The sequence below is a fragment of the Rhinolophus ferrumequinum genome, chromosome X, assembly GCF_004115265.2.
Source record: "Rhinolophus ferrumequinum isolate MPI-CBG mRhiFer1 chromosome X, mRhiFer1_v1.p, whole genome shotgun sequence".
Classification (NCBI taxonomy): Eukaryota; Metazoa; Chordata; class Mammalia; order Chiroptera; family Rhinolophidae; genus Rhinolophus; species Rhinolophus ferrumequinum.
In genome coordinates this window covers 32,588,361-32,604,341 of record NC_046284.1, presented here as the reverse complement: position 1 = coordinate 32,604,341, position 15,981 = coordinate 32,588,361, and the positions used below count along the sequence as shown (strand labels likewise).

The window sequence follows — 15,981 nt, the reverse complement described above, 5'->3', positions numbered from 1 at the left end:
TTTTGCATAATCTGTGTCCATACATTTAAAGATGACAACTAGGATTTTACTTAAAGTTTTATGTTGTCATGCAGGGTGTCAGGTGGGGTCTCAGCTCCCGCTCCCCACATAAGAACGTAGGATATGGTGAGGCCAAAAAGGAACACCCACGGAGCCATAGATAGGGCAGTCATACCACTATGGTCTCACTGGCGGCTGGGTTGGAGACACAGGAAGCAGGAGTCACACTATCCGCAACCTGCCATCCACTTCTCTCTGCCAACCAACCTCACTTGCTAGCTGCAATCTGCCGTGCTAACTGCAATCCGCTCTTGCTAGCTCAGCCACCATCTTCTTGCTAGCCCCCATTTTCTGTTAGCGTAGCCACGGCAGTTATATTAGTGGCCAATGACTCACTAGTTACAGCTGACAGCCAACTAGCCACAGCTGATGGTCATCCAATCACAGTTGATGGCCATTTACTACCTGAGCCAGCACCTTTCCACGTGAGACTGAGAGCCTGGAAACTGCACTCCTTGCTCTGTCCCCACATATGTCCTATTTTTTCAGCTAATGTTTTATCTTGAGCATTTCTCACATTATTAAATATTCTTAAAATGTGCATTTTAATGGTTGTATATCTTCCTACATAATAAACATTTATTTATCATTTCTCCTATTGTTGCAAATTAGAGTTTTTGTTTTCCATTTTTCTTTCATAATTTGTTGAACACTTTTGTAAATACATTGTGGGGACAGAGCCCCAAAAAGCAGTTTCCAGGCTCTCGGCCTCACATAGAAAGGTGCTGGCTCAGGTAGTAAATGGCCATGGACTGTGATCAAATGGCCAGCAGCTGTGGCTAGTTGGCCATCAGCTGTAACCAGTGAGCCATTGGCCATGAATATAACTGCCGTGGCTAGGCTAGTAGCAAAAAGAAAAAATGGGAGCTAGCAAGAAGATGGTGGCTGAGTCTGCAAGCGGCACAGTGAGGGTTGAGAATTGTGTTGCTCCTGGTTCCTGTGTCTCCAACCCAGCCGCCAGTGAGAGTATAGTGGTGTGACTCCCCTACCTATGGCTCCGTGGGTGTTCCTTTTTGGCCTCACCATGTCCTGCGTTCTTATGTGGGGAGCGGGACCAGAGACCCTGCAGGCCGTCCCGCACGACACTTGGCGTAGTTGGCAGGATCCCCCGCAGGCCACCCCGCATGACACATGGCGCAGCGAGCAGGGTATAGTGCTGGCCAAAGCTCTCCGAAGGGCGGTGGAGCAGTTTGTGTGTATGAACACTCAGTCTCAGGAAGACCAGGAGGAGCAGCTGTCGGAGAGCTGGAACCCCGTGGAGGGGTGGAAAGACGTGGACGGTTCCCCAACCAGCAAAGGCCGGAGAAAGCGAAGGTCGTTGCGGCCCCGTGGGCTGGAAAGTGCTTGCTGAGGCAGCCCGGATGCAGGACTTGTAGTCCCAGGAGGAAAGGCTTGCTGAGTCCTCCGTGGGAGCTGAGGGTGAGGTCAAGGTCATCCCTCACCCCCAGGACAGCCCTGGCGAATGACTATGGACTATGGGGAATTGCCTTCCATCCCTAATTTAATGGACAGCTTGACTGTTTGGGAACATACCACCATGTAGTGGAACTGGGGGATGTTTGCTTTTGTGTCTTGACTGGCCACCATTGAGAATATGTAACCACCTTGACTGTGAGCCGCTGTTGTTCCAGCACGGTACCCTAAGAGGCCAGAGAGAGTGGCAGTGCCCTGAGAGCCCTGGCTGAGTCCAGGAAGTCTGGCTGTGCCCAGAGAGAGTGGCAGTGCCCTGAGAGCCCTGGCTGTGTCCAGGAAGTCTGACTGTGTCCAGAGAGAATGGCAGTGCCCTGAGAGCCCTGGCTGAGTCCAGGAAGTCTGGCTGTGCCCAGAGAGAGTGGCAGTGCCCTGGGAAGCCCTGGCTGAGTCCAGGAAGTCTGGCTGTGCCCAGAGAGAGTGGCAGTGCCCTGGGAAGCCCTGGCTGAGTCCAGGAAGTCTGGCTGTGTCCAGAGAGAGTGGCAGTGCCCTGAGAGGCCCTCGTGTGCCCGGGGAGACTAGTGGTACCCTAAGAAGTCCAGGAAGTCTGGCTGTGCCCAGAAGTACTGGTGGTGCCCTGAGAAACACTGGCTGTGCCCGGGGAGACTAGTGGTACCCTAAGAAGTCCAGGAAGTCTGGCTGTGCCCAGAAGTACTGGTGGTGCCCTGAGAAACCCTGGCTGTGCCTGGGGAGACTAGTGGTACCCTAAGAAATCCAGGAAGTCTGGCTGTGCCCAGAAGTACTGGTGGTGCCCTGAGAAACCCTGGCTGTGACCAGAGAGCTTGATTGTGTCCAGGAAATAGCATTCACCTCCAGGTTCCTCGCACAGGGCCCCTCGCGGAAGACGCTTGTCGCGTAGATTGTGAGGCGAGACCCTGTAGGGGTGGAGTGTGGGGACAGAGCCCCAAAAAGCAGTTTCCAGGCTCTCGGCCTCACATAGAAAGGTGCTGGCTCAGGTAGTAAATGGCCATCGACTGTGATCAAATGGCCAGCAGCTGTGGCTAGTTGGCCGTCAGCTGTAACCAGTGAGCCATTGGCCATGAATATAACTGCCGTGGCTAGGCTTGTAGCAAAAAGAAAAAGGGGGAGCTAGCAAGAAGATGGTGGCTGCGTCTGCAAGCGGCACAGTGAGGGTTGAGAATTGTGTTGCTCCTGGTTCCTGTGTCTCCAACCCAGCCGCCAATGAGAGTATAGTGGTATGACTCCCCTACCTATGGCTCCGTGGGTGTTCCTTTTTGGCCTCACCATGTCCTGCGTTCTTATGTGGGGAGCGGGACCAGAGACCCTGCAGGCCGTCCCGCACGACACTTGGCGTAGTTGGCAGGATCCCCCGCAGGCCGCCCCACATGACATACATATTTCCTTAGTACAGAACACTATAAGTGAAATTACTGGGTCAAATAGTAAGAACTTACTAAAGACTCCTGATGCAACTTGAAATATTACTTTATATTGCACAATGGTTGTACAAATTTATGATACCATTAACTAGTCGTGGGAGGGTCCATCTCATTCCACTCTTACCAGCATTCAGTATTATCATTGTTGGTAAATTTTCCCCAATATGAGAAAGGGAAAATGGTATGTTACTGTGGTTTAAATTTGCATTTATTTGATTACTAGTGAAGATGAACCCCTTTTAATGTTTACTGGTCATATGTACATCTTCTATAAATTGTCTGGTCATGACATTTGCCCATTTTTCTATTGGGGTGTGGTGCTTTGCTTTTTCAAACCTCTTTTGCTTTCAGTTTCTTCATCAACCACGTGGGGCTAATGATATTTGCCCTTAATTTTGAGCTTCTGCAAAAATAGAACCTAGCAAATGTTCTGTGTCATGAATTCTATCCAGAAGACTAGTGATTAGATACTCAAATTATTTAGAAGGAAGTGCTATTAGTTTCAGGGGTAGGTTTCATTCAGGGAACAGAGCCACAGATTGGAAATCATGACACTTTAAACCATCTGTAGCCAATGCATGCAGTGTTGTAGGGCATAAATACATAGTAACCTGCTGTTGTCATCTAAAAGGTGATAGAGAAGCATACATTTTCTGTCTTTTGATATGCAGGGCTTGGAAACCTATATGAAACCAGGTGTTCTTTCTTCAACTACCTTTCCTGTGGTTTTATAGCCACATATCTCTAACCGTAATACCGTTCATTTACAATAGCTATAAAATATCCATGTACTCCCAGAGACGGTTGTAACAGTTACAATTTATGTTATAATGATAGTTAAAAAGCCAAAGTAACAGGTGATTTCCAGTTCAACTAAATTTGTGGTTTTATTTGTCTAACAGATTAAGTTTACAACCCAAGAACACATTTCTTAATAAAGTCATTACAGCTACACAAGCAGGGATTAGTTTTTAAAATCCACTACAAAGCAAGCAAAGGAAAACTCTGCTTGATGTTTTTACTCTGCCTGTCAAAACTTCGGCAACCATGCTTCTCTGTTTCTGGAGAATGCACTCTGATATTCAGACGTTGCTGAAACACTAGTTTCAAAGTCAGATTTGGAAGGTAATGTAAAATTTGGCTAAGAGCTGAAAGGGGATGAAGGAATTGAAGATGCCAGAGTCTACCCCCACCCCCAGCCCCAGTCTCTTGTGGAAACCACATGTGAGAAACCTTGGAAGGAGAAGGGTTTTCCAGGTGAGGTCTCCCACTTCCTTTTTGAGTGCTCATGTGCCTCCAGTCTCTATGCCAGGAATCAGAACTAGGCTGATTGCCTCAGACTGCTGGGGTCATGAGCAAGGTTGGGAAAGCTCATACAAGCTCATGTTCATACAAGTTCTTGTTTGCCTGAAAGACAAAAATAGCCCTTGATCTAAATGCGGGCCATTCAGCTTTATTTACGCTCTTCCTACAAACAATTTACATCAGTCTTTGCCCTGGAAAAGAGAGGGGCAAAGAAAGAGTTGAAATTTGGTAATAGCCCCAAGTTAAAAAGAGTGTCTTTGGACAGGTTGCACATTGAACAAGATCTTTGAGTTTGGCAAATGATTAGCTGTACATTGGGGTAAGAAAGCTGGACTTGATCATTTTTTAATAGGGGAAGAAATATCTATGCTTTAATATATCCTTTGGTTTCCCTTAAGTTTTTTCAGCTTTGCTAAGGAGAAGTGAGAAGAAGGGCTTGCTTTTTGTTCACACTTAGACCAGAAAGGAAAGAGGAGATTGTGCCCTGGGGATCCTGGATTGTGTTGCCAGCAGAAATCAAAGTGCCTGTGAAGTGTGTTTACAAGCAGAAGCTCCAAAGAAAAGTATTCTTTGCCTCCCTCCTGAGCCTTTTCTTGTTCTTTCCCAGGAGTTTGTTTCAATGCTTAAGAGAAAGTCCTTTCAGCCCTTCCAATTTGAGACTCATTCAATTAGTCGGATAAAGATATATTAGGTTGATCTATAGGCAACTGCTGATATTTGACAGTTTGGGGTCTATTAAATTGTTTTTCTCCCGTTAATCTCATTTTGTGTCAATTTTATTATTAGTCCAGCGATAAGAATTTAAGGAGGGTAGAGGGGAAGAATTCGTCCCCTCCCAAAACAATATACATAGTAAGAACTCTGAATGCTAGGTGCTGTAGTTCTGATCAATGGTAATAATACTACTGATAATAGATTACACAGCCCACATACCTCATTTTATGGATGGGAAAAATGGTGCAAAATTATGGGCATACCAGTCCTTCCTCAAAGTCTTACTCATTCCTCTGAAGGGGAGCAGAATTTGCCACCCCAAAATGTCTTTATGACATAAGGATTATTTTAGGCTGATTATTTTTAAGAAACAGCAGAAAATTGAGTAGAAATTACCCTTTTGTGAGAGCAATTTACATGTATAAGGGAGCTCTCCATTTGTAAGTGTATCTCCCTCTCTGTACCAGGAAGAGGAGGATGACTCTAATCTCTAGAAGCTCTTATAGATGGAGAAAGCACCAATCTAAATCTGCATAACAACCATACTTTTGTTTACTGTGCTTTTTCTGATAACCTCCCATAACTGCTCCCCCCATATCTTCTTTTATTGCTGGAGATGATATTTAAAGTGTTGGCTTGGGGAATGACTCAATTTTCCTTGGAGTCTCCCATGTATACAGGAGTTACACATGCTATTAAACTTTTGTTTTCCTACTGTGAATATTTTATTACAGGGGTCGGGGCGTCTCAGCCAAGAACCTAGAAGGGTAGAAGGAAAATTATTTTTCCTTCTTCACATCTCTCACCTGACTTCTGCCATATCATTTAACTTGGATACTTGTTACACTATGTTTATTTGCTCTTGTTTAAATACTTTCCCGTTGGTGAATTCATCTGTGTAACCATACAACAGACATTAAAATTTTTTATACCAAATCATTAATGCTTATATACATATGAAATGTTTATCAGTAACAAGAGTGAAATCATACTTTCTTTCTACTTTACTAGCGTTGACACAAGACTATTAAATATAGTAATTTCTATGATTTGAAGGGCCCAAGAATGTCCTGACCTAAAAATCAACACTACTCAGTGGACTTGATGCCTCAAATTGCCTGTCTTCAGGTGATTCTTTAGGGGTAGGTGCACTGTTACTTATGACTGAGAAACACAGACGTATTTTTTAAAAAGACTAATCTATCAGCAAACAGGCTCCCTTATCTAAAATTTTACAAAATGAATTCTTCCAGCAAAACTGGGGAGAAGGAAGTTAAAATAGTGTGAAGCAAATGTGAAATTAAACTCTGAGTAGTCTGCAGCTGAGTGCCCTGTCACAGCAAAGGCGTTTTCTGAGAATGGAGGGAGATGCTGGAATGAATCTTCTTGGCTGCCTCCCAAATTCCCCATAATTTGTCAGCCTGAAATCCTTGTTTCAACTGGGCTTGTTTCCCCTTTCAGAGCTCAGATCACGTATGAACATTCACATGTTGCATTTAAAAGCCAATCTACCTCATTCTCAGTTATCTGTAAGTGGGGAAAAAAAAATCAATTCTGAGGGTTTTAGATTGGTCTTTGCTTCATTTTGCTTCTAAATACATAATCATCTTACTTGATTGTATGACTCTGAAGTGCTAAGTTTCTTGGATATATATATATATATATATATATATATATATATATATATATATATATACATATACATGTAATTGTAATAATTTTAATATTACATATATTTAAATAAAGGAGACTGAAATTCTGAAGTTTTGCTGTAACCTCACATCTCAGTCTGCAAAATCTTATAAAGAGCTCTGGGGATCCAATGCTGGGATAAGTCTCATATAACAGCACTATTACCATGGACATGGCAAGGTGCAATCTGGATGTAGTTCCTAAACCAGTTTCCTTCTGGTGAATGTCCAATTCTTTTACAACTACCTCTATTGCTATCTGTATTCTAATTTCCCTATTGTTCAGGGAAATGTATTAATGGGGACAGATTGATGCAGCAGATGAGGAGATGCATGGACTGGATGTAAAAGTACTCTGCAAGGAAGATGATTCAAACACAACTCAGGTTAGAGAAAATGGATTTTAAAAATAAATGAAATTTCAGGATGTTAATATGATTTATTTCACTTAATGGAATTGGTGCAGGATGGGCCAGAGATAAATCCCTTGCCTGCTCAGGCTGAGCAGGATATCACATTTCTAAGCAGTTTGCCTCCTTCACCTTGAAGGGGACCCTGACTTTATATGAAAAAAATAACCACCGAGCACTGGAGAAAAGTAACTCTTGTTGCTTTATCTCCAAAAGAAGTCTATCATTTTTTTGATGTTTTTCTTTCAAGCTAGAAGGTCTGGGGTGAATGTGACAGGTAGTATTCTGGAACATTTGACATCCATCATCTTACCAAGTGAACCTTTGAATGAACCTCATTTTGTTCCTGAATAATTAGTGGTTTGTGAACTGCTGTCCAAGCACTTTTTCAAATTGCAATCACACCTTTGTGTGATTTTTCAAAGAGGAGCCTTACTTCCCACCTCGCAGCAGGGGTTTCAATATTGTGTGACTATCTGAACCTGATATTCTGTCTTAAGAGCTGTAGTATTGAGACAGGTTAGTTAGTATAATTGCTAGGTAGATGGGGGGGGGGGGTTCCCTGGTGGAATAAACAAAAGACAGACATATCCTAAAACTTCAGGTTTTGAAATCACTCCTTTGCTCCAGGACATAATGTAGCAAGGCCTTGAGGTTAATCATAAAATTCCTTTTGGCCTGACAAATGGAGCAGATCTGGTAGATAAGAGTGGGTTACTTTGCTAATTCCTTTAGGATGGGCAAGCAGAACAAACCTGGTAGACGAATCTCATTAGAAGGCGCCAGTTCCCTTCTTCAAGCAGTTCCCTTCTTCAAACAGCTCCCCTTACCCAAGTAGGCAAGGGAAGGTATAAAAATAAGAGCTTTTGCCTCAGTCACAGGCACCCCCAATTTGAGACACTCTCCCGCTGGGAGCTGCAACCTCTTCTCCTGCCTCTAATAAACTACCCTCTTTTTAAAACTTTTTGCCTCTCCCTGGTCCGTGTTTCATGAGACACGATCCCAGCCTATACTCAGAAACTGCTAGCAGATCCAGCATCACCTACATCAGTATCCCCACTTGCCCTTGTTCTGAAAGGTCAGTTCCACCAGGAGAAAGAAATGATTCAGTCCAAAAGTCTTGAGGTACTTGAGGACATCAGAGAGGCTTATTCTTTACATATATGCTTATAAATGGGTCACTGCATATTTGGCCCAGGAAGAGAGACAGTTACATCTCATGTATTACATCATTAGCTTATCCCTTGAAAGCTACCAGAAGTGAAGGGGCACCCTCTCTGAAATAATAAAGTCAGTAGGGAAAAAGAATGTTCCTTGTCAAAATTGGATCCACACCTATCTTTTGGGAGCATATTCATTCCACTAAATTGGATATGCCTAATCTGGGGAAACTGAGGTGGCAGTATAAAAAAAAATAACTGAGGATGGGGAGAGCAGGTAAGAATGAATCACTTAAACAGCCTCCCCCCTCCTCTACACTGTCCTTGCCTAGAGGCCAGCCAGTTATCCTGCATCACTCACACTTTCCAGTACAGTAGAGTCAATTATTTGTTTCTTTTTGTCAGCGCTGAAACAAGGAGTCATGTCCTGCCAAGGTGGCTCCACTGAGTGGGACAATGATTTATAGATTAATTATTTTAAGGAACAAGGCAGCATAGCATGATGTAGTGGGAAAAGTGCTGTGCTAGGCGAAGACCTGCATTTTAGTGCTGGCTCTGATCCTTAATAGATGTTTGAGTTTGGGCAGATCACTTAACCTCTCTGGGCCTTAGTCTCCATATCTGTAAATTGGGAATAACAAAAATTGATGGTTGTCGTGATCAAATAAAATCCTGGCTCTGAAAGCATTTCATTAACTCCAAGGCACTAAACATAAGTAAAGGATTGTCATTGTTGTTAGATTTCTAGTGACATGCACAGTAGCACCACCTAGTCCATAAAATGCTCCATTCTCCAGTCCTAGGATCTCAGGAAGTACCCTAGGGGTCACATAAAAGAGAAAGCCCTGAATTTTTTGCCCTTATATGCCATTTTACAATTCTTCTCAACTCCACAACAGGATGGGAAATGGGTCAGTTATGAATAGTATTAACTAAATAACACTTCATTCTACTCCTTAACTCTAAAGAGCCCCCAAATGTTTAATGACCATTAGTTTCTCAACATTAAGAACAACTTGGAATATGAGGTATCAATTACATTTTCTAGTCTCTTTCCATTATCTGTGCATATGGAGGGGAGAAAACAGAGTGAGTTATCTTAGAAAGTGAAAAATCCAAAAGACACATAGTATAGGATGGGTTATCCTAAAGCATGGAAAATCCCAAAGTTACATAGTGTATGATTTGGTTTATAATGTTTTATCGAGGCTATAAGCTGGGGGAGGCACTAAGAGATCACTTATTTGATACAATTTTTCTGTTTTGAATCCATGAGGTCGATAAGCCATATGTAGATAATTCTTACTTTTCTCTAGTACAGCAGAGGTGAAGAAAATAAAGGCATTTCTTTTTTTAAAAAAATAAATTTTATTGGGGAATATTGAGGGACAGTGTGTCTCCAGAGCCCATCAGCTCCAAGTCGTTGTCCTTCAATCTAGTTATGGAGGGTGCAGCTCAGCTCCAAGTCCAGTCTCTGTCTTCTACCTTTATCTGCAGGGGAGCTAGCCCACCATCCCATGAGGGAATGGAACCGGCAATCCTATTGTTCAGAGCTCGCGCTCTAACCAATTGAGCCATCCGGCCACCCCAATAAAGGCATTTCCTAAGTCATTTGTAAAACTGGGTATCAAACACAGGTCATTTAATTTCCTCATCCAGGGTTCTACTGAGGAGATGTCATTTCTAGAACTCTGATAGAAACCCTCACTGTTATCTGCACAGAGAAGTCTGACTATTTGGACTGGTTTCAGTTTTCGATTTGGGGGCATATGTGGTAAATATTCTATTAGAGACCAATCAATAGAGTCAAAACATACAAATTGACTTAGGCATGTAGCAAACCTTAGTAGTTGTTATGAAAAATACCTACTGAAGTCTGTGTCTTAGTGTCACCAATAGAACTGATTGAAAATTGAGCACTGTTATAGATTATTTTATCTATATCAAGAAGCCATGGGACTGGTTTGACTGTTTCTTGTTGGAATCAGGTGGTTGTTTGGTGTTGCATTTCCATACCCTAAAGGTTACTACGTTGTTACTGTGACTGAATTTTTACTGTGAGTGAAGAAAATGCAAGTATTCCAGGTATCACTGGCATGACCCAGGTGTTCAAAGTAGGCTTGGCCTCAATAATAAGTGATTATTTCCCTTAGGCTGGCAGTTGCTCTGGGGCTGATATTGAATGTTACTATATTTGGAAAGTTGGTCATGTCATCCTAACATTGGTTAAAGTTTAAGAAGGGACAGACAGAGTTCTCTGGTTTTTGTAGACTTCCTGTGCTGCACAAAGGCAATTTTGACTGAGAGATCTCTGGTTAACTGTGGTGAACTGTGCTTGGTAAGGACTTGTAAACTCTCAAATCTTTAATTTTCCCCCGGCAGCTCTGTCTGAGCACCCCTAGCTCAACCTCAATATTAGTCCTTTACCCCTCTGGCCCTTCATATGTATTCATGGAAATGATATCATTCACTGACTTTTTCTTTTATCTTGCCTTTGTCCAAATGTTGCCTTATGTCTCTCATCCTTCTGTGTGTGCCTGCCTGGTCTTTCCAAATAAAGTTTAAACTACTCAAAAGCAGGAACCTGTGTCACCCCGATGGACCTGATAACCATCTCCAGGGCATGCTGTGAGGGATTCTGGAGGGCCTCCTGACTAAATATATTTCTCCACCCAGACTCTTGGTGCCCAAAATTGCTACTACCAGTAGTACCGTGTTTTCCTGAAAAAAAGACCTAGCTGGACAATCAGCTCTAATGCATCTTTTAGAGCAAAAATTAATATAAGACCTGGTCTTATTTTACTATAATATAAGACCGGTCTTTAATATAATATGATATGATATGATGTGATATGATATGATATGATATGATATGGGGACTTATATTAATGTTTGCTCCAAAAGACGCATTAGAGCTGATTTTCCGGCTAGGTCTTATTTTCGGGGAAACACAGTAGAACACTTTAGCTAACTGATGGCAAAGAAAGCTCCTTTTAGAATATTCACTTAAGGATCTTGAATCATTATCAACCATTAGCACCCTCTCTTGAATTAGTATATCATATAAACTAGTCAGTCACCTAGAAAAGCTTTGGAGAAATGGAACTTCAAATTACGGAGGCACTGCAGTTTTCAAAAATAAAAAATGAAAGTTCTATATCTTGTATAAGGTAAAACCTTACCCTCAGTCTCCTTTCAAAAGCAGAAATGTTGCCTTTGTTTTGCTCCTTCCGTTGCCGCCATTCGATGAGATTTGCGCTGTGCTCTCCAGGCAGTGAGATGTTGCATTTGCCCAAGGTGGGGTTGACTGCCCCAACCAAGATGTGGGGCTCTGAGCTGAGTCCGATCTCCATCCCGCTGGCAAAGGTGACACGTAGGGAGCCGTCTGGACTCACCCGATAGGTACTTTGAGTATTTTCTGTAGAGAGAGGAGAAAAGGAGTAAGAGTAGGGTAAAAAGGGAAGCACAGGAAGCACAGAAGAGACAAGTTTACTTTTAGGGGGCAAGTTTGGGAAGGGATAAGCAGGTGGGGCACCATGGACCCAACTGCCTTCTGGGCTAGACAGCCACTCTGATAGGCAGATGAGCCCTCTGTCCATTTGGGTCTTGTTATTTTCACAGCTGGGGTATCTTGTTTTTTTGAATAAAAGACTCCTGTCTAATACTGCAGGCTGCTTTGTTTGTTTTTCCTCATCTTTAAAGAATTCCCTCACAAACTCCCTTTCTGACTTGGTGGATCAGCCTCCTCAGTTTGATATGCTGGGAGTTAGCCTAAGTAGAATATCAAGTTCAACTCAGCATCCTTACTGCCTGGAGACACCCACACAGTTGTTGTACCCAATAAAACAATAACACTGACAAAGGTTGCCACTGATACTTGTATAGTGAATATGAATGTTGGACAGTTCTGTGTCTGGCCCCATAACCTAACAACAGAATCAGTCTTTAATGACTGGGCAGAGAGAAACAGTTTCTCTGTGTCCACCTCCCTTTTAGTTTCCAAAACATTCCTTCCAATTCCAACATTCTTTCCTTCCTTCCTTCCTTTTTCCCTCCCTCCCTTCCTTCTTTTGTTTTCTTCCATTCTTTCTTACTTTCCTCTCTTTGAATAGAATGATCTTTTAATTCTCTCATTTCACTTATATTCTTGCTCAGTGTGTATCCTATTTTATCCTTTTTATTCAACCATATCAGCATGACTCTTGAATGCTAATCTCAGATGGGGCACAGACTCCATTTCTTTGCTATAACCCCTTCAGAGCCTAAAAGAGCTTTACACACAGCTGGGTGCTGGGAAATGACTTGATGGAAGAGAGGATTTGGCAGTGATGTAACCTGATGACTCCCACAGAGATGTGGCTCAATGTTGCTATGTGAAATTGTAAAAGGAGTGATTTTGTCTGAGTTTCAGCCTCCATAGCTGAAAAACAGGGAGAAGAAGCCATCTTCTCATCCAGAAGTGAATTCTATTTATTAATAGATTATAGAGGTTTTGAGGGTAGATATCAAGATAAGTGCCAGAAGTCAGGCAAAATTGGAAATATTCTTACCTTGTTTTAAAATATATATGGTACTGGTGGCTGTCAAGTTCGTTGACATGAGGACATTTTCACGGTTGGAAGTATCTAGCTCCACTTTTGTCAGCTTCTCCAGGTCACTGTGAAAGCTGCTGACCTCTCCAGTGGGAAATGTTGCGTTGGTTAGATGTCCCTCTGAGTCATACCTGAGGAATGGAACCAATGCCAACTTTGAAGCCTCTTGGCAGTGATAACAGGCCTTTGAAAACAAAAATCACTTGGAAGCTAATGCAGTTTAACTTTGAGTGATAACAAGTATTATTAACCTTATTCAATAAAAAGAAAAAGGTCAAAGAGATGATTAATCAAACAAAGGTATTTTTTGCAGCTTATGAATTCTTGATGACTTCCTTGAGCTGTGCTGTTTTACAGAAAAATATATATCTGGTAATGAATCACCACAGTGGAAAACTGATTTATGAATCATGTCTTGCTGTGTGCAGTGTTGCAGGGCAGCCTCCATTTGCAATTTGGGTCGATCCCATTGGATGACAGAATCCAGCAGAGGGTAGTGTTGGCAAAGGAAATGGAGGCACAAATGAGAGCCTAAAGCCTGAGAAGGCTAATGACTGCATTGTGATAGGAAAATTATATTTGCTGCTGTTTAAGTTGCCAAATTTGAAATGAATGAATCATTCTTCCAACAAAATGAACTTGCACAGAAGATAATGGAAACGTTCATTAAAACATTCTGCAGCACCCTGATCTCAGTGTCCTTAAATTTTTTAAAAATCTTTTTAGAGTATAGCACATTATGTATTGTAATTTGCTTATATGAGTAAGAAACCAAATAATAATAATAATAATAATAATAATAATAATAATAATAACTACAAGGGATAACAGACAATAACCTATATCAAGAAATATAGTCTTGTGAGTTTACTTTTAAAAGGAGTCAGAATTATTGTCCTCCAAATGAAAACTGCTTTCCTGAAGGCTTTTGAAGTGGAGTTGTTCTGTTATTGCCAGTAGAACCATGAAAAATAAACACTTCATTAAAAGTAAAAACATGCACTTGGAAGCCCATCACTGTTTTCAAACTGCAAAATTACAAAATATTTAAGCATTTTTATTTGCTTTTAAAATGTTTAAAAATATATATTCTTTGTACCGAAAGTGAACATGATACAACTTGGACACAATGGTGGAGTCTGGCTCTGCTACCCCCTCCACCAACAATCATACAAAATGGTATAGTGATTCAGTATGAATCCACTAGATTTTAAAGAACTCAACCTAGATAGTTGCTCAAATTTTAAAACTTAGACTAGCCTTTGGTAGGTTTAGGGAAAGGGGCTGGACCTTAATTTATTGAACAGAACTGAACTTGAGGTTATAATACTGTCTCAAATTCAGTTCTGTATGTACACAAGCTTGTGTGCACGTACACACACACTATCAATTAAAACAAACATGTATACAAATAAAAATAATCAAACAGATCATTTGACAATATAGATATGCCAAGCCCTAGTTGTTTAATTGGGTGTACCCTTTGTTTAAATAGATTTCAGTAAAAATGGTTGTTGATGTGTTGCTACTATACATGTAAGGCCTCACTATTAAAGAAAGGCCAAAAGCTGCTGCTTGTACCTTAGGTTGATGGCAAAATCCTCCTGCCTGCTCAGCCTTTTTGACCTTGGCCTACTCTAGGGCTCTGTGGCTGCAAGAAGCAGGCCCCTGACGAGAAAGGGGCATGGAAAGGCTTGAATGCTTAGCACAGCCAAACCGTGTATGTTTGGTCTTCCTTCCAAGAGAGGAAAACAACATCCAGCCTTGATTCTCCTAAGGTACTAAGCTGCTTTTCCCTGTAGGGAGGAATTTCAAGGCAGCAGACAGAAGGAAGCTGCTGTAGGCCTGCCTCATGAAGAAGGTTGTGGCCCCACAGCTTGGATTATGAAGGCAGTTCCTCCCTTTCACATCCATTGCCAGCATCTCTAGTGTCCTTTTCCTGATTTCTAAGGGGTTTCCTCAACCTTTGGAAAGGTCACTCTTCAACATTTCTCCAGGAAATCCAACCTAAAATGTTATGCATGCAGGTTCCCAAAGGGCTTTGTAGCCTGGGGCAGTTTTCTGCTTTCCCAGTCACCCAACCCCTTGTTTTTAAACAAGGTTTCATCTAAAGGTGAGGGCAGTGGTTTGGTGTACTCTTCAGGGCAAGATCAGATGCCAACTAAGCCATCCATGAGCGAAGGTACAGGGCCAAAAATTCCAACGAACCTTAGCAGTGACCTGTGGATAAATTTGGTTTCTTACTCACCTCCTCTCCCCAACATTTTAAGCTCAGTTGCTGGTTCTCTTTGTCTGAGATTATACATTTCAGAGCTTATTCCCAAGGGCACAGCCATGTTCCTACATATTCTGTTCCTAACCTCACCCCTCCAATTGACAGGAGTACATTTGAAAAGGAAAGCTAAACAATCCTGGATAAAACTGTAATTATCTGGATAGATCTAACTGGGAGGCTGCTGCCTTGTCCTTTTCTGGTGAGGGAAGAAATGGTATGGGGATTAGACAGAATTTCCTCCCACAGTACTGCCTGGTCTCTGTATAACTAGAAAGTTATACTGTCTGATTTCCTTTCTGTGGCTGATAGACATCCTTATTTGAAAGGGCACATTTGATATTAACTCTATCATAAACAAAGCACTCTGCTTTGAGGGCATTATGCTAAGTGAAATAATTCAGGCAGAAAAAGACAAATGTTACATAATCTCACGTACATGTGAAATCCAAAACAAATAAACAACACCCTCCCAAAACCTGCACACACCAAATGCATAGAAAAAGAGATCAGAGGATGGTGGAGTAGGTAAATACTGTGCTCGCCTTCTCTCACGACCACATCAAAATTACAACTAACCTACAGAGCAACCAGCATTGAAAACACCTGGAGTCTAGCTGAACCAAAGTCCTACAACTAAGGACATATAGAAACCACTTTGAGACTGATAAGAGGGGCAGAGACATGGAACAGTCTAGTCCTAAACTTGCATGTGATCATTAAAAATCAGGAGGGATATCTCGGCTGCAGAGAAACCCCTGGAGGAGTGAGGGGTCCCAGGCCCACACCAGAATCCCCAGCCCAGGTTTCCAGTGCCAGGGAGAGATGTCCCATAACTTCTAACTGTGAAAACCAGTGGAGATTGTGGCAAAGTGAGATGGGAGGCTACTGGAGTCCCAGACATTCC

At 42.1% G+C, this 15,981-nt stretch overlaps 1 protein-coding gene across 2 annotated transcripts in view; it reads right to left on the bottom strand.

The window, feature by feature from the left end:
- Nucleotides 1-15,981, bottom strand: part of TENM1 (teneurin transmembrane protein 1) — a 1,301,460-nt gene that overhangs the window by 14,025 nt on the left and 1,271,454 nt on the right. For both annotated transcript variants that reach the window (XM_033111932.1, XM_033111941.1), the window contains 2 exons: nucleotides 12,761-12,933; nucleotides 11,393-11,628 (listed from right to left, as the gene is read on the bottom strand). In XM_033111932.1, the coding sequence (XP_032967823.1) occupies nucleotides 11,393-11,628; nucleotides 12,761-12,933 (409 nt within the window). The remainder of the gene's footprint in view (nucleotides 1-11,392; nucleotides 11,629-12,760; nucleotides 12,934-15,981) is intronic.